This window comes from Sturnira hondurensis, unplaced genomic scaffold (genome assembly GCF_014824575.4).
Source record: "Sturnira hondurensis isolate 20B ecotype Veracruz unplaced genomic scaffold, ASM1482457v3 Scaffold0009935, whole genome shotgun sequence".
NCBI classification, from domain to species: Eukaryota; Metazoa; Chordata; class Mammalia; order Chiroptera; family Phyllostomidae; genus Sturnira; species Sturnira hondurensis.
In genome coordinates this window covers 126,054-146,033 of record NW_028082566.1, presented here as the reverse complement: position 1 = coordinate 146,033, position 19,980 = coordinate 126,054, and the positions used below count along the sequence as shown (strand labels likewise).

General features: G+C 35.7%; 1 protein-coding gene across 1 annotated transcript in view; it reads right to left on the bottom strand.

The window, feature by feature from the left end:
• Positions 1-3,219: 3,219 nt before the first annotated feature.
• The window catches only part of LOC118995193 (A disintegrin and metalloproteinase with thrombospondin motifs 20-like), a 116,934-nt gene continuing 100,173 nt past the window's right edge, over positions 3,220-19,980 (bottom strand). Inside the window, exons 35-37 of the mRNA XM_037058131.1 lie at positions 18,558-18,649; positions 6,415-6,519; positions 3,220-3,985 (exon numbers count right to left, since the gene is read on the bottom strand). Of these exons, the coding sequence (XP_036914026.1) occupies positions 3,896-3,985; positions 6,415-6,519; positions 18,558-18,649 (287 nt within the window). The 3' untranslated portion in view covers positions 3,220-3,895. The remainder of the gene's footprint in view (positions 3,986-6,414; positions 6,520-18,557; positions 18,650-19,980) is intronic.

Genomic DNA, 19,980 nt, shown 5'->3' with positions numbered 1-19,980 from the left:
CTGTTTTAAATAAAGGTGAGTCATTACAGAAAACATGTGGCAAGGGTAACAAAAATAATCATGTCATCTTAAAATAAGTGACCAAACTAATGCACACTTGGATCTTTTTACCTTTAAGCAAAATGTTTAATTAGATAGTTGGCAACTAAAGACAAACTAAATTATTAGAACAAATTAACAAGACAGAGTCATCTATGTTTGAAAATAATGTTCACAAAATAGAATGTTGAGTAAAAGCTGTATTCAATCACAAAATATCTCCTACTCTGATGAATAGCCTCAAGGATGAATAAAAATCAATTGTTCTTTTTAAATTACTGTGGCAACTTATGGGACAACATAAAACTTCTGTATTTATCACAGCTGTACTCAATTATGAGTAAGTTGTCACTGCAAAGTTTGTTTCTATCTTCTAGTCTCATCAATGTTTGCAGCTGTTGAGCCTTTTTAAAATAACTGAAAACATGCAAATTAAAGTAGACCTACAAAACTAACTCCTTGAGAAAAATATGCATTGTGGCTATTGTTTATGCCTAGTCTGACCTCACAAATTGCACTCCGGGGCATGATTAGACTCTCCAGGGATACACGAATCTATATATACATCAGAAACAGGCAGGGAGAGTGACAGAGCAAATGCAATGAAATGCTGAAAATTTGTGATTCTAGCTAAAGGAAATTGGGTATCTACTTGTTCCTGCGATTTTTGAAATTATGTCAGCATTTATAAAGTTTAAAAGTATGAAGGTGAATTAAAAACATTCTGATAAATGAAAGCTGGATTGGGGGAAAAAGACTAATGCTATAAGAAACAATAAAGCTCTTCAAGCTAGAAATTATGGAAATTCAAATCTATAACAAAGACTAAGGAGAGCAGGAAATTATAAATATGTGGGTATATATAAGGGATATATTATTCTGTCTTTACCCAAGGACATTTTATCATTTCTTTTAGAAAAAGAGGAAGGGAGAGCAGGAGAGAGAAACCCTAATTGGTGGTTGCCTCCCATACAGGCTGGAACTGGGGATCAAATCCACAACCCAGGCTTTTGCCCTGACTGGGAGCAACCTCTCAGTTATGGGGCCACACAGGCCAGGCCTTGCTGTAAAAGATACTTGACAAACAAAACTAGATGAAAATGTATTTGGAGTTTATAACATTTGATGTAGATTGTGATAGGTTAAGGACGTAAATATAGATTGGAATCCCTAATGCAAACAAGAACTATGCATTGTGTGCGTGTGATCTGTCCAGAAAACGTCCAGCCATTGTTAATATGAGAGTGGTTTGCACAACATCAATGTAACCTGTCAGCCAAGGAGAGTGGACTGGGATGCACATGCGTGAACAATGACAGCTTCACTGTACTGGTCAGTGGGGGCGGTAGGTGCCATTGGGTCAGCATTTGTACTGTGTGGCCATCACATTAAAAAGCAGCGACTTGTAGGCTGTCCGAGTCATCTAGGACTGACTTTGGCCTCATCTGAAGTGGGGCAAAGGGGACAGGAAGAGGATAATGAAAAAGAGACTGAGGCCACTAAATGAAGCAAATTATGAACCACCAGATTATAGACCTGAAACTGCCTTTCAGGTTTGAGGAGAAATGGAGAGATATGCAGCAGTCTTTAATGATCTTTTTAGGTCAGTAAACAATCAAAATGTATAGTCCTTAGTATATATACTTATAAAAGCTCTGACCTAATTCTAGTATATATTCTAATAAAAGATATCCTATTATAACATAAAAAATTACTGTGAAAGTAGAACAACAAATCTGCATCAAATTTGGATTAAGCTTGAACATTCCTCCAAGAACACAATTTGGATGACTCAGAAGCCTGCAGCTATGGGCAGCTGATGTTTGGCAGCTTCAAGCTTCATCATGACAATGGGCCTGCTCATGTATCATGTCTTGTGCAGAGTTTTTTGGCGAAACATCAAATCACCCAGGTGACTCAGTCCCCCTACAGCCCAGATTTGGTGCCCTGTGACTTCTGGCTTTTCCCAAAATTAAAATCAAAATGACCTTTGAAAGGGAAGAGATTTCAAACTGTCAGTGAGATTCGGGAAAATACCACAGGGTAGCTGATAGTGACTGGGAGAGCTGTGTGAGGTCCCAAGGTGCCTACTTTGAAGGGGACCGAGGAATCATTGTCCTATGTACAATGTTTCCTGGATCTTCTATAAATGTCTCTTTCATATTACATGGCTGGATACCTTCTGGACAAACCTTGTATATATGGTGTGTGTGTGTGTGTATATATATATGGGTGTATAATTTAATTTAGTATATTGTCCTGCCCCACTAAGATTTGGTCCTGTGATTCGATTTGGCCAATTAATTAACTTAACTCACATGAGTAGACATTGGTAACCTACATCCTTGTATGAACAGAAGCTTCTAAAGGCACTGTGAGTTTTGTCAGCCTCCCGCCCATGCTCCCCTTGCCTTTCAGAAGGGTGAACACCAGGCAGCTGCAATAACTTTAATACAAAATTCCTGAAGTAATTGTAGAGTTACACCTTTTTTAAGGAAGGAAAATGGAAACAAATATATTTGTGTGATATTAACCCATTTATTATTTAAATGTTTATAAATTTAAAGATTTTAATTACAAATTAAAATATTTCTAGAGAACATTACACACTTGATATTAATGTTTAGAAAGGATTTAAGGCACATAGTGCAAAATACTTCATTTCTGATACAGAGATCCCTAAATGTTTAACCACATTGGCACAAAATTGCTTTAGTACCCTATATGGTACAATATACTCCTAATAAATGTTTGGGAAAAAACTTTGTGGGTAAAATGAATATGCTATTATTTACTGGCAAAACTCAATAGATTGAATTTTGGTTTACAGAAAAATATTATTTGTCTGATTAATTTAGTACCACATTCTATATAATACACAAATATTCACCTGAAAAAAAAAAAAACCCTTGATACCTGAGAATTTGTTTGTGAATAGTTAACTTTACTACCTCTTAGGTTCTGGCTTCAAGAAACCTAGGATATAAAATAACTTGAACATCTGTAATAAAAATTTTGCACACGCTTAAAATTTCAATAATTCTCATTTCTCTATTTGATTAATTAAATACAGTACAAACCTTTGAGAAAATAGATTTTTAGGAGTAGATATATATACATATGTAAGAGTTATAAAACAATGTATTGCTCTTATAAGTACAATTAGAGGTAGGTGTTTTAAGTCAAATACACTATGTTATATCTTCTGTAATATACCCACAAAAGTTCTTATTTAGTATTTAACCCAAACACACATTTCTAATATAAAATTATATACCATGTTTTTAGAACTTTTAAATTTGAAGCACCATAATTCACAATTAAAAATAAAAGGAAATATAAAACAAGGTATCTATACTGTATCAGTAAGTATAATGGCTATGTGCTTTTTTGAAGTAACTGTATTTACTATTCACCTGACATTAAATAATGTTTGTGGTAGTTTTAAATAAGTGCATTCTCCTCATTCTTACTTGCTCCGATTTAACAAGTAGAATAAACATCTCATTGTAAAATAGGATACCAAGTAGAGATTTACAGGTGTGTTTATAGGAGTAACTGCGGTCCAGTTCAAGCTATTAACTGCAACATTATCTTGGTATAATTCATTCAAACATACCTGTATATTCTGCCATAAATTATATCCTTTAAGAAAAACAGATCTTGATTACAGTCGTTAAGTTTATTTTGAAGGCCCTGAAAAAAATCAAGCAGGGATTTGACTCCCAGATGAGCCCTTGGAAAAAAAGGCACAGACATTTTGGACTTGAACATCTCAGGAAGGAAAGAGTGAAGAAATGAGCACCAGTTGTTTGCAGGTTCCTCTCTGGAACACAGTGTCCTCACTGCTGACTGTTCATGTGACTTGAATCGGGAGGCCAGTAGTCAGGTGAGGAACACACTTTCCACAAAACCCCCCACATCTGCCGTAGACTTTAGTTCCATCCTGGAAAAAGGCAGAGACATAGGAGAATCTGAGACAGGCTGGTGTCTGCAGGCACAAGGCAGAAAGAGCAAATGCTTTGAATCAGGTGGCTGAAATTATTAGCCAGGATCTCGTACAATGATTACATTTGAGATCAGAGATCATACCATGTCAGTATTGGTTGAAATTTATGGTTATGGTAATTAGAATACCTAAGATTCATATTAACTTCTTGATGATATAAACCATACCATAATTTAGACAGTTCATTTCAGTCCACATTTTTCATCCAGGTATCTATTTGCTTTAGTTTTTTTAAAGATTTTCATCGACTAAATAAAAGATATTATACAAACTTGATTTTAACTGTATGCAGGTCATATTCCACCCCATTAACCTCACACATCCCATTGGAATGTTAGAAACACGGCCTGAAGAGATGTCTGGAAGGGCAAAATTGGACTGAAAGCAGTAATTATAATTAGAACTAAAAAGGGGGATTTTTTTTTCTTTTTGAAAAGCAGAGCACATTCACCCAGGAACAGATGGTCAGAGGTGGGTGAAGGGACCGGTCAGGCAAGACGTCCTTTCCAGATTACTTTCCATCTTTAGGTCCAAAAGTCAGAAGACTGAAAACGTTTTGATAGGACAAGGCAAAAGCAGTTTGAACTCCTTTAGTTTTTGGAAAGGTTATTCTGTTGTTGTTTTTGTGGTTTTTCTTTTAACCTAAAGAGGAAGGGTTCCTGGAACATTTGAGGACCAATGTTTTGATATTAGGGGCTTTTGAAGTTGACTTTTCTTTTAGAAGTTTGTATTTTTTTTTAACTCTCAAAAATCTGAGTATGCAGGAAAGAAGGGAATGTCAGTAAAACTTCTAATTTACATACATTCCTACCCCAGATTGTTTAACTTAAAAAAATAACAATGATTAAATTTACTGGCAAATGAAAATATGTTCGCTTTTCCAGGAGTATACTTGTGTTTCTGTTTTTTACCAGCTATCAAACTTCAGGAAAGATTTTCATATACAACATTTTGATTAATTATTTCTCTGCTACTTAATTCATCCTTAAACTAGGACTTAAATATATATCAAAGGAATGACTGTATGAGATATATATCAAAGGAATGACTGTATGAGATATTCATATCTACTGGTGACTTTAGCCAGAGTTCAGTCTTTACATTTAACCTAAAGATATCTAAAAGCTGGGTAAATAAGGTCAGAATATTTCATTGAGCTCTCTGCATTTATACCTGCTCAGAAAAGTAAGTAAATAATTTATTTCCATTCTTCTAGAAAAATAGATTGGACCTAAATATGTCAAATAAATATTTTAAAATAAAGGGTCATTTGTTTGAAAAGCCTACTGCTTACCCATATACAGAACAAAAAAATGAAATTGTTTTAATAGTTTGTCTTCAGAAATACAATGTTTTAAACACTATGACATCAGAAAATTGACTTATTTACAAATATGAGCATAGCAGAAGTCATTTTTATCAAAGGAAAGCAACCATAAAACAGAGTGGGCAGCTGTTATTGATGGTATTGGTTTATGTACAGATGAGAACAGTTACAACAGATTCTGATTTTTTATAATATAGTCATGCTAAGACATGGTTACTCTAATAAGAGTCATCTAAAATGTATGCACTACTAAGCCACACAAGCAGCAAAACTAAACAGATTCTGTTTTACATAATATACAAGGTGAGGTAAAAGTAGATTTTATGCTTGTGAGTACACGGAAGAGTTTACTCTTGTTTTTCCATTAGAACAACTACAAACCTGCTTTTGCCCCACCCTGGATGTGTGAAAGGCAAAACCAAATAATGTTGTTTTCCAGATACAGAAAAATATGTGAAACTGTAAATAGTTCTAATTACTGTTAAAGAAACTAACTATAAGGGCTGGGAATATAAGACAGAAAACTGTACTTGAACAAGAATTAAATAAAATAGAAATTTTAAAAAACTATAAAAAAACCACTTTGCCACTTGTATTTTGTTAAATGACAAATGGCTTTCGTGCCATCCCATTAGTAAATCAAAGCAGTGAGGTAAATGAACCAAATTTTACTCTGAAATGTTAAAACCTACAAACCTCTAATACCCCAAGTGCAGCTAAAAGCACTACCTCTTTCTGAAGTACCTGCCCTTTAAGTCATTAGCCCCAAACTTGAGCGAGATAAAATTTAAATGCCCTGGCACTTGGTATTTCATGTTTAGATACCTGTAGCCCGTGCAAGAATTTGTATGTGTTTAAAACCATCATCTGCACATAAACAAAAGCCCATACCCAAAATTTCATAAATTAACGCTATACCTCATTCTGTGCAATAACTCATTAGTCATGAACCTGATAAGTAAATGTAAGGCAGAGGACCTTTAAGACTAGTTCACAGAACAGAAGTATTTTGAACAGGTTTTGGTCCGACTGGACTTACCTGGGATCTGTGTATGATGACCGAGGCGTAGCTCCCCTGAGCAAGCCACTTGGCTGTGTTGGATATCTTCATCCCGGTGCCAGCCAGGTTAATGCTGAATTGTCCCTGGATGGTAAGCGAGACAAAAAAAAAATAGATGGATTTCTAAAATATATAAGAATGTGCTCCAGCTGGAAACACCTGAATGTGAATTATATAAGAAAGGGCTCAGTGTTTTTTTTTAAGCGTCTTCTGTTATAAAATGAAAGAATATTGATACAACCTTGCTCTAAAGAAAATGAACCAGCTAAAAAAAGGTTCTCATTGGTTACAAATAAGTCTTGTCATACAAGAGATGAGAGAATTAATGCCACCTAATTCAGTGTGTAACATTAATTTGGTACAACCTGAGGACTCAGACAGGACAGCGAGGCCCCTGTCCCAGCAGCAGTAGGCAGGCCCTGATGGAAGGGCTGTTCCCAGGGACTAAGACCAGTCTTGGACATTTCTCCAGTTTCAGTTTTTGGCCCTCGTTGCTAACTTCCCTGATCAGTTACACTTGTTTAATGAATTTTCTAGAATTTTCTGTTACTGTGCCTCTTGTGTTAAGAATATTAGCTCCTAACCTACCGAACCAAACAAATGAAGGTGGTATTAATGTCCTGAAGTGTGTGTGGAGGTGATGCCCCATGATTTACATGCATGGTGTGTGAGCCCCCTAGTGGCTTTATGGTCTAATTCTTTTTTAAGACACAGTCATTTAAGTCAAAATATTTCAGACTATATCAAAATTTAAACTTTAAATATCTTAACTGAGAAAATGCACGAATAAAATGGGTAAATTTTGTGTCGCACTTACATGATCTTGCCATATAAAATTAAACATTGAAAAGGTAAGGCATTCTTTGATCACATCACGTACCCCATGGCTAAGACTCAATGATTCTTGAACAAGACAGATAAAACACTAAGGGTCATATTATGTAAATGAAGATATTACCTAGTCAGGAAAGCAAAGGGTAAATATATTTAATATATTTATAATACAAATTATTACTATTGCTAAAACAATTACATATCAATTTAGTATTTTAATTTAGATTTCTGAGCAATTTGACATACTTATTTAAAACCAAAATAGAGATTCAAATACATTTTAATACAATGATAATATATGGAGAATTTTCCCCATAACAGATAATTTGTTTTAGATAAATTCCAAAGAAAATGTCCTACTACGTATATCATACGGTTATGAAATTTAGTTTCTGACCTGTATGATTGTTTTATTGTTGTTTTCATGGAGCCCAGAATAGGGACCAGGTTCAGAAACTCAGTGTTTCTGAATGAATGAATTGAGGGCAGCATTAGAAAAATACATTCATTCACACCTAAACCATTCATACTCCGTAATGAGTGACAGTAGCACTAGACACATTGATATTTTATGTTGGTAAATACTTGAATGAGAAAAACAAACTGAGGATACATTCTACTATTTGATACTTAGTTAAGCGAGACAGGTTTTGCACTGTAGACTTCCATTTGATGTTAACTAATAAGTAGAATTCTCACCAAATAATACTTCTTAAAAATGGAAATATATTCTGTGGTGTGGGTTTCCTATCACCAGCCATTTACTGAATGTCCCAGTTGGACCATGTGGTGTTTTCAAAACCAAATATTGTTTATTCTCTACCCCCTGCTCAAGGCTCAAAGTTGCTTGGAAGCATTCATGTATATATAGACTGGAAGTGTAAGGAAAAAAAGCCAAGTAGCTACTGAGAGACTGAGGTCATCAGTAATACAATCATTGGGTCTAGAGGTAGCTGTCTTTCCACTTCTCTGGGCTAATTTTCATGAAATTTACTTAGGCCCTTGCTAAAAAGCAATATAATACAATCTCAAAGAAATGGTGAAGACATTCATCTAAAATTTGGAATGATACTGCTAGAGATAAAAATGCCTTTCACTAATTCCGAATTCTCTGAGTGGCAGACACAGTTTCAAGTGCTGTGGGAGCAGAGACAGGTCTCACTGTGAACTTGATAGTGGACACAGACTGGTTGTTGCCAGGAGCGGGGTGGGAGAAATGGGCCAGGGTGGTTGAGAGACAAACTTGCAGTTATGAGATAAATTCTGGGGATATCATGTTCAGTATGATGACTGTAGTTAACAATACTGTATTGTATATTTGAAAGTTTCAAAGTAAATAGCTCTTAAAAGTTCTTATCATGAGAAAAAATATGTTGTATCTATATGAGGCGGTAAATGTTAACTAAGCTTATTGTGGTAGTCATTTTACAATATACATATAATCAAATCATCATGTTGTATGCCTTAAGCTAACAAAATGTCATAACAGTTATAGTTCAGTAAAACTGGAGAAAAATAAATCAGTAAAACAGCATGTGTGTGTAAATAAATGTAATGCAACGTAGAGAATAACAGGTGCCATGAAGTTACTGGTATACTTCTAGGGGACTGAATAAGTGATTAAATAAATGTATTAATTACTTCCATTCCAAAGACTCCATTTAAGATTAAAATGTAAACCTCCTTAAACCTAATCTTCACCTTGAAAAATTACTTTGACATAGGAGCTGCTTAAAAAATAGTATGAAGTTCACCTCCTCCTCTACTCTTGATGCTTTTTTAGAAGAGGCCACTATAAGAGGTAAAATTCTTAACATTGTTAAAATGTCCATTCTACCCAAAGCAATTTACAGACTCAATGCAGTCTCTATCAAAATACCAATGGTGTTTTTCACAGAATAAGAATAAACCTAAAATTTATATGAAACTACAAAAGACCCTGAATAGCCACAACAATCTTGAAACAGAAAAAGTTAAAGGTATCACACCTCCAACTACCTGATATCAAACTATACTCCAAGAATACAGTAATCAAAACAGCATGGTAGTGGCATAAAAACAGACACACAGATCAATGGAACAGAAGTGTCCAAAAATGAACTCACACCTATATGTTCAATTAATCTATGACATAGGAGGCAAGAATATACAATGGGATAAAACATTCTCTTTAATACATGGTATTGGGAAAACTGGCCTGATACATGCTCAAGAATGAAACTGGATCATTTTCTTGCAACATATACAAGAATAAACTCAAAATCAATAAAAGACTTACATGTAAGACCCCAAACCATAAAACTCCTAGAAGAAAACATAGGCAGTAAATGTGTTGTCCTTTCTCCCAGCAATATCTCTTATGCTATGTCTTCTTAGTCAAGAAAAAAAATAAAAGGCTGGGACTACATCAAACTAAAAAGTTTCTCATGCTGAAGGAAAAAATTAACAAAACATAAAAAATCTACTGAATGAGAGAAGACATTCACCAATGATACATCTGATAAGTGGTAAACATCCAAAGTAAGGAACTTGAACAACCCAAAACCAAAAAAAAAAAAAACAATGCAATTAAAAAATGGCAGAGGACCTGAACAGACACTTCTCCAAAGAGGCCATACAGATGGCCAACAACATGTGAAAAGATGCTCAACATGACTAACCATCAGGCAAATGCAAATTAAAACCACAATGAAATGTCACCTGATACCTGTCAGAATGGCTGCCATCAACAGAGAAGTGCTCCTGAGGATGCGCGCACTCAGCAGGACTGTAAACTGTTGCAGCCATTATGGAACTACTGGATGACTTAGGAACTACCATGTGACTTAGCAGTTCCCCTCTGGGGATTTATCTAAATGAATCCAAAATACTAATTCAAAAAGATAATGCATCAGTGAACATAGGGGTGCACATATTTGCAATAGTCAAGATATGGAAGCAACCTAAGTGTCCATTGATAGATGAATAGATAAAGAAGAGTTGGAATATTACTCAGCCACGAGAAAGGAAATCTTGTCATTTGCAATAATGTGGATGGATGTAGACAAATAAGTGGAGACAGAGAAAAACAAATACCATATGAGTTCACTTACATGTGGAATTCAAGAAACAAAATAAACTTATAGAACACAGAACAAATTGATGGTTCCCAGATGGGAGGGTGTTGTTGGAAGGATAGATGAAGGAATTAATAAGTATAAATTGGCAGTTATGAAAACAGTCACAGGGATGTGAAGTATAGCATCAGGAATATAGTCAGTAATACTTTAAATACTAGTGTGGTTTCAGATGAGAACTAGACTTACCCATGATCACAATGAAAGTTATAAAAACATCTAATCACTATGTTGTATACCTGAAACTAATATAATATTGTATAACATTGGGTTGGCCAGAAAGTCCATTTAGTTTTCTCCATACGATGGCTCTAGTAGTGCTTGGTTGTCTTTAACCTCAGTCAAACAATTTTGTTAGATTGTATTGTAAAGCTGTCATATCAGCATGCATTAAAAATTGCATCAAAATCAGTGCATTTTCTTGTGTAGCCATTTTGATATTGAAGATGGAAGAAAATACACATTTTTGGCATGTGATGCTTTATTATTTCAAGAAAGGTAAAAACAACTGAAACACACAAAGATTTGTGCAGTGTATGGAGAAGGTGCTGTGACTGATCGAACATGTCAAAAGTGGTTTGTGAAGTTTCATGCTGGAGATTTCTCACTGGACGATGCTCCATGCTCAGGTAGACCAGGTGAAGTTGATAACGATCAAATAGAGACATTGATTGAGAACAATCAATGTTTTACCATGCAGGGGACAGCTGACATACTCAAAATATCCACATCAATAGTTATTGGTGAAAATGAAAAATGTCTTTTATTTTATAGTGAAAAACATAGATTTTTTGGCCAACCCAATACATCAACTGTAATTAAAAAATTAAAAAGTAAAATTCTAATAGCCAATTCAAAGTAATAAAGAAGCCAATACTTACTTTAACACTCATCATAAAGATACATAACCAAGAGAATGCTGTGTTGGTAAGAACAGAGATACGTAGATCAAAGTAAGATAATAGAGTCCAGAAGTAGGTCCACCTATATATGACAATTGATTTTTGACAAAAGTGGAAGGCAATTAAGTGGGGAAAATATTGTGTTTTGAACAAATGGTGTTAGGACAATTGGATGTCTATAGGCAAAAACTCCCTCAGACTTCAAAGTCAATCATAGGTCTAAGTATAAAACAAAACTATAAAAGTTCTTGAAGAAAACATAGGAAAAAACTTCGTAACTTTTGAGTTAGTCAAAGCGTTCTTAAATATATACTAAATAATCTGATTTCATTAAAATTTAAAAAGTTTTCCTTTTTGAAAGACACTAAAGAGAAATAAAAAGTAAGGTTCAGACCAGATAAATATTTATAAATGTCATATCCAGCAAAAGACTTGTATCCAGAATGATAAAATCTTCTTGGAATGAAACCGTAAGGAAACAACCTGATTTTTTTAATGGGCAAAACATGTGAACATACCCTGCATGGAGAGAATTCGGGGATGACAATAAACACAAGAAATATGCTCAACACCATTAATTTGCAGTGCAATGCAAATTAAAACCACAATGAGATATCACTGAAGATGGGGAGACAGACAAAAACTTGGCAATACTAACAAGGAAGCAAAGCAGCTGGAACTTCAATGTTTGCTGGTGGGAATACACAACAGTGTAGCCACTCTATAAAAACACTATTGCAGTTTCTTACCGAGTTCAACATACATATACCACACAACCCTACACCCCTACTCATAGGGGTGTATCTCAGAAAAGTGAAAATGCACATTCATACAAGAACCTGTACACAAATGTGCCTGTCAGCTCTATTCCTAGTCTCCAAAATCTGTAAACAACGCATTTTCTTTCAATGGATGAATGGACAAACTGCAGGATAACCATACCACACCCAGAGGACAGGATTATTCTCAGCAGTTAAAAAAGAACAAATTATTGATACATACAGCAACACAGATGGATCTCAAAGGCATCACATTGAGAGAAAGATGCCAATCCCAGAAGGTTCCCTACTGTATAATTCTATTTCTATGGCATTCGTTTGACATTCCAGAAAAGGGAAAGCTGTAGCCGTGGAGAACAGGCCAGTGCTCGCTGGGAGTGTGTCGGGAGGAAGAATTGACCCTAGTGGGGAACAGGAGGGGTGGCCCCCTACTCTGATCGTGGTGAAGGTAATGTGAATCTGTACCTATGTTAAAACTGTATACCAAGAAAAGGCAATTGTACTATTTTGAAAAAATGCATTTAATGTGAATAGCTATGATATCTATTAAAGACAAATATTTTCCAATTGGTTTGTAGACCAAAACCTAACTCCACACTACGTGATAGAGACAAAGTGATTCAAAAAGGCTATAGAAACACCTTAATAAGGGGAAATTTTAACATATCACTTTTAGTAACAAGACAGATCAAGTGGGCAAAAATAAGAAAGATGATTGAAATAATGAAAAGGGTAGATCATAAAGAACACCCATTCTAAATACTTAACAACAGGCTCTGGGTACTCAGAATGAATGCTGGCCATGAGCCACTGGCACTGGATGAATGAGGTTATTTCTCTTGCTCTTATGTAATCAATATTAATTACGAAATGGCTAAAAAGATACATTGTTTTTATCTTTGTGGCTCTGTAGAAAGTACCAGATACTTGACTTCACTTTTGATATATGTATTCTACATTCACATCACACTCCTTAAACTTCATCTTATGTTGCAATGTGGCAAAGTTTATTTTCCCTAAAGAGTGCCATATGTGTCCCTTCTCCTTTTAGCATTCATGTCCTGGGGTGCCCTGTCATATGCAAACACAGAGGATGTGGTTTTGATGAATCCCAAACAGCAGAATAAGTTCTTTCTCTGACATCAAACATCTGGAGAGTATTCATGCAAATGTTGTGTAACTTAACACAGACTCTGGTTTATATATTTGACAGAACATCTCTTAGAATACATGGCAAGTGTGTATTTTTTGTAACACTAACCTTAGGCAGTTGAACATAGACTGAATGAGCATAGCTCCTTTTGGCAATGTACACCTAAGCCCGATACCATCTAATTTAAACAGAGCTTTGTGTTTCAAAAATGTCCAGAGAACAAAGGGAAGGAGGCCTCTCACCTTACTGGTTCTGCTTCTAACTTTCTCAAGGGTCTTGGACAAAGTCGTTAACATGGAGAGTCTGTTTTTCCAACTAGCAACTAGAATCACACAGGTTACAACAGTGTGACTTTCTCAAGATATTGTAGGGTAAAAGGCAGTCCTATGGAAATTGAGGAAAAGGAGTTAGACATTAGTGGAAATAGCTGCCATCTTTTTAAAACCTGATTGTACTAATATGTCTTATTCTGATTCCCTGTTCATGGAGAAATATTCTGTTTATAATAATTAGCTTTCTCTTAAGATATTCTTTTAAGGCAAGTTCACTAATGGGATAAAAGAAATCTTGATTCCACTTGGCAGTTATGTGACTTACTTCTATGTCAGTTTTCCGTCATTTTTGCTCAAGTCTCATTGACCAGACCTCACTGGATTCAACCATTACTCAATGTAACGAAAAGGACCCGAGTCTCAGAACTTGATGAAATTTCCAAAGTAATGACATCCATGTGACCTTGTAGCAGACTCTTCACACCCCTAGGTGGCATTCTCAATTTATTTCTAATTACATCAGGTGAATGACCAAAAGGCATAAGTTAGGAGGAGGATAAGATGTTGGATCAAGTTGACCACCCTTGACATGGGTTGGTCTTTAGAGAATGAATATTCTCTATTTAAGAGGGTCAGAAGGATAGTGTTATTCCATTTAGAAACCCATACATGAGGAAAACGATCGTTTAGAATGCTGAAAGTTTTATACTGCTCATCCTTGACTTTATAACAGGTGTCCAAAGAGACACATAGTATAAGACTTCAGGAAGGGGAGTTTAGAGGGGGAAGGACAATGCTGGGAAGGGAACTGAATAGAAGGTGTAGATGAGAGAGTCACCATCAGAATGTCAATCTTCTGGTAGACCAATATGACTGGAGTAGGAAAGAAGAAAAATGGACATGAATAGAGCTAACTAGCCTCAAAAACTGAGTGAGATTCCTCTGAAAAGTTAGCTACCTTTAAGAATATAGCCAGTTAAACAACCATAACTGGGAACAAGAATAAGATACAATAATTTAAAGTCTCTGGAAATTGTCCTAAGGTTACATAGCAAATGGAGAAATATTTATGCAAATAAAATTTATGAACTCTAGGTAAGAACAGTTAGCCTCTGTGACATCTGAACAATAACGTGTCCTCTCCTTCCCACCTCAGCAAGATGTTTAAAAAAGTGAAGGAAGGTAAGATACCGTCTCATCAAAAAGAAAATATCAGTGAAGAGATAGAAGTTACACTTACAAGAGCCACCCAAGCACAATTCTGAACTTGAAAAGTACAATAACCAAAATGAAAATTTCACTAGAGCCAACAGTAGATTGGAGTTGGCAGGAGAAAGAATCCGCAAACAAAAAAGTACCAATAGTGACTATTTTAAGAAAAATAAACTCAGAAAGAGACATCACAAAGTGCACCAACATAGGCATCATGGGAGTGCCAGACCGAGAGGAGAGGAGGAAAGTATAGTTGAAGAAATAATGGCTAAAATCTCCCCAAATTTGGTGAAATGCACTAATCTACATATCCAAGAAGCTCATTAGACTCCAGGTTGTAGACACAGAGATCCACACCCAAATATGTCCCAGTAACGATGTTGGAAGAAATACCTGAAAGCATCAAGAGAAAAGTGACCACATAAATAACAACCCTGATAAGATAAATAGTTGACTTCTATTGTTTATCTATAAGCCAGAGGATAGTGGCTGACATATTTAAAGTGCTGAGAAATAAAAACTGTAAACCAGCAATTTTATAATGAGAAAATCTTTAGGAAATGAAGGCAAAAGAAAGACATTTCCAGATAAACAAAAGTGAGAGGATTTGTTACTAAGAGACCTGTCTTACAAGACATAGGAAAGGAAAATTTTAAGGTGGTAAGCAGATGCCACCAGCCATTAATACTGATCAACACAAAACAGCCCCGGAGTCCTGATAAAGATAAGATATACTACAACTGCATTTTTTCTCTTAACTGACTTAAAAAGGAACTATATAAACCAATATATACATAATTATATTATTGACCTGTAGTGTATATGAATGTAATATATTTGATCATAGTGTCAAGAATGAGGCAGGTAAAAACTAAGTTGTTTTAGAGTAAGAAAGTGATACCAGCTGATATCAAATATACAGGAAGAAATAGAAGCAAAATTGTTTTAAAAGATTCATTAAAAAACTACGGACTAAAAAATGGACATTTTTTTTTCCACATCTTCTCCCACATTCTCTAAAAAACATAAATTCATAAATAGAGTAATATTATAAAAATAAATTTATTCAATTTATTACATATGTAGGTGGTATATGTTTAACAGATATAACACAGAAAATGGAAGAGGAAATAGAGCCTATTTAGGACTAATGCTTCACTAAAATATCAGATTTATATAGTATAAATATAAATATTAGTACTATTTATAAGTATAAACACTGTAGTATAAATACTATACTACTATATTAATAAGTATAAATATCAGATTTATATAGTATGAATCTGAAGTAGATTCTGATAAGACATATATTATAAGCCCTTGAGCAACTGTTAAGAAAACAATCCAAAAAATACAGAAAAGTTAAGGAAATTGAAATGTTACACTAGAAGTCATTCACTGAATAAAAACGAAAACAGTAATGAAGGAAGGAAGAGAGGAGCAAAACCAACATAAGACATACGGGAAACTGGAATTGAAATGGCAAATGTAAATCTAGAGATACCAGTAACAACAGGCAACAATGCAGTCAAAAGGGAGAGATTCAGGAAAGTGGGCCCTGCAGGAGACAGGTACGAATTCTACCCAAAGATACAAATAGTTAAAGTAAATGGAGTGAAAACATACGTACTATCAGCAACTTTGAGTGGCCATTCTCCTATCAGATAAATTAGATTTTAAGAGAAAAACATGACTACCGTGAAAGAGGAACATTTTACGATAAGTGGGAACTATATCAGAAAACCATGGCAATGGGGAGCATGCCACCATGTACAACAAAACTCCAAAGTAAATGAATCAGAGACGAAGTAAATAAAGCAATAATACCGAAGTGAGCAACCGACAATTAACAGTCACAGCTGCAGTTTCTCCCAAAAGAAAATGGGAGACCACTATCACATGAATATAGATGAAAAATTTTGGCAAAACAAACCAAATCTAGCAATATGTAAAAGGAATTGTATACCATGACCATGAGAGATTTTCCTCAGGAATGTGGGGTTGTTATTCAACTAGTGTGATATACCACGTTACCGTAGGCAAGGCCAAGAACCAGGGGTCATCCCAATGGATGCAGAAGAGGCCTCTGACAAAATGCAATGCTCTTTCATGATAAAACCACTTAAATTAGAAACAAGGGCAGTTTCTCAACCCAGTCAAAGACGTTTACAAAACACTCTCAGTTAACAGACTTTATGATGAAGGACTAAATGCTCTCCCCCTAAAATTATAAACAGGATAGGACTGTCCACTCTCACCACTTCTATTCAACACTGCACTGGAAGTGGTACCTAGGACATTGGGCAAGGCAGAGAAGTAGAAGGTATCTGGATTGCAGAAGGAAACGTAAAACTATCCTCCTTTGTAGGTAACATCATCAAGTATATAGAAGAACCCCAAGGAGTCCATTTAAAATACTACTAACCCTAACAAATGAGTTCTGCAAGGTTGTAGGAGACCAGATCAGTTTATAAAAATACAGGTAAACATTAGTGAATCATTTGTGCCTCTGATTTGGGAGTGTCTCCTTCTTTGTCTTCAGCTGTAACCTGCTGCCCTATTAATACTTCTTGACATAACACACACTGACCTCACTCCTGTTTGCTCTTTAATTATTTAAAGTTACTTCCAGCCCTCTACTCGTTTCCTGGCCACCCTTTTCGGTTTCTGTAAGTGACATGATTTACACCCTCCTTTTTCCCCCTTGGTTGCCACCTCCTACTTCTAGATGACATAAAAAATATTTTCCTAATAGAAATTAAAAGTAAATGTAAATAACTCTTTTGGTCTCAGTGTGACTCTGTGGTACTGTATGATTGCATTAGATTGTATAGAAATGACCCCTGCTCAACATGAGTTAAAATGAACTAACTCATGGTACGTGAAGAAAACACCTAAGTCTTTTCAAACATTGCTAAGTTCTGTTGGCATTTCTGGGCCTAAGATTTATATGTTTATTCCAATTACATTTTCTGTATTTGGTTCATCCCATAGCTGTAGTGTCTTTTTATCTCAAGTCTTCTTCTCTAATACAGAAAACGCCCTTTCTTCCTACCATGAGCATGCCTCCAGTGTAACCTGATGGAAACTGGGACTGGAAAATTCCAAGAGCAGAGTGCTATGACAAGCCACTAGCTACTTGTATTCAAAATGATATCAATATTATAATTACTGCCACTTGTGATGGCTTTCAAAATCGGCTAGGAGTCTACCTAGTGATGATAGACTCATGTAAGCCATACCTCTCCCCCCTTTATCATAAAGATGGACTTACAAAAATCTCTTTTAAAAAATGAGTTAGTACCATGTTGTGTAAGAAAAGCACACTCTGTTCTGGACATCACAGACACCATACAAGGGTGCGTGTAGAGAACAAACAGGTGCAGAAATAAAGGATTAAAACAAGAATAAAGACTTGGAAATGTATTGCAGTATTTCACAGGTGATACAGGTTATTCTGGGAGTGTCACAGACCCAGGTCACTAGCATAACTGACGGTGGCTGCGGTGCAGAGTGTCCCATGCTTGTGATCCATTCCTTATAGAACATGTCTGTCTGTTTCCATGGGCCAAGTGGAAAGATTTAAAAAAAAAATAAAGCATCCTGGAAGGAGAAGTAGAATCTGAAGAATATAAAATTCTTGTTACTATACCTTTCAAACAAACCCAGTATTGTCACACACAAAAAAAATGTTTTTCCTCCAAAGCTTACTACAACTTTTGAAATAAAGTTCATGTACAAAGTTCGTATTCTCCATTTACAGGTTTCTTGCAATACTATGACCAAGGAAGCGAATGAAGGGAAACAGTATCCATTTTTTCCTGGTTAGGGAGTCATAAGCAAACATGAACTACCTGTGGGCATCTAGCAGCGCTGTAGCAGTCTCCCGCTGTGGCGAATGGAACTGCTTTTCCGTACGTTGTCTGAGCAAACAGGAGGTCTGTAGCTAGAATGTAACACACAGCACTCTTTAGCACTGAGGTATTCTTTTCCAAGTGTCTTTGCAAAACATGATGTGCATATTATATTCTTAAACACATTTATATAATTCAATATTTAAAGCAAAAATGCTGTATAATAATAGTACATAGCATAGATGAAGCTCTTAATTTTTCTTTAGTACAAAAATGTTAATCTCATAAATTGCCCTATAAAATGGCAGGCACATCTGCAAGACAAATATTTTTAATGAACTAAGTGCTTTATTATATTTCTTATCATAATGAACATCTAAAATAAAGTGAGGTCAGGTGCAAAATCACAGGGAAAACAACATTTAAAGGTAAATAAATTATTACGAAGCAACACATAATTTCAGGCTAACAGGCCAAGTTGGAGATAAACATTTGGGTCTGTCCTGTCAGAGGTGGTATTTGAAATCTACAAATTGAGTGAGATCCTTAAGGGACTGATGGAGCCTGAAATTCTTTAGCATTCAGTGTTGTGGAAGGTGAAGAGTAATTAGCCAAGTTGAGAAACACTAACAAAGACAGGAGAAAGAGTGGCCAAGGAAGGAACAAAACAATTAGTGTGGGGTCCTGAAAGCCGAATGCTGCCGATGGATCCAGTTAGATGAAAACCAAGAATTTGTCATTGGATTTAGAGAAATGAAGGAAGAATTGGTGATACAAGAGAGGAAGGAAAGTTCGCTGAAATAATGTTCTTGTATAGGTAGCAAGTGATGAGCCTAGCAAGGGTGGCCTTCCATGAGAGCAGGAACGACTCACCCACAGCAACCTGTCAGAAGGCAACGTCTATAGTGAGCATGGAGGTAGGTTGGTGGGAGTTCCCTCCTGGCTCTTATTTTCTCAGTGAAATAAGAAGGTCATTGCAGACAACTGTACTTGAACAACAATAAAACAATGAAAAAAAAAGATCATTAGCAGGGACTGACATAAGTGAGCATTAGAAATTTGAAGCTAGAAGAGAAGATGAAAGTTAGACATTTAGGAGAGTTGGGGAGGGAAGTGCAACAGGATTACACAGGAGCACGAGGGTCGGTGTAAGCCCAGTAGTTACACATTTAAAGGGAGATCAGTCATAAGGGCAGTGCGCTGTTTATCACGGAAATTCATGGTGCAACTGCAGAGCAGGTGAAAAGTTTAATTGAGGCTGGGTTTTTGTCCCACAAGTTTGAAGAAGGAAATGAGCATCCAGAAAGTTGAAAATGTTAAACATTGTATCCTCAGGTCCCAGCCCCAATTCCTGGCAAAATGTCAGGTTTCTTTCCTTCTTTTTTTTTTTTGATAAATTAATGAACACCAACACCTTAATAAA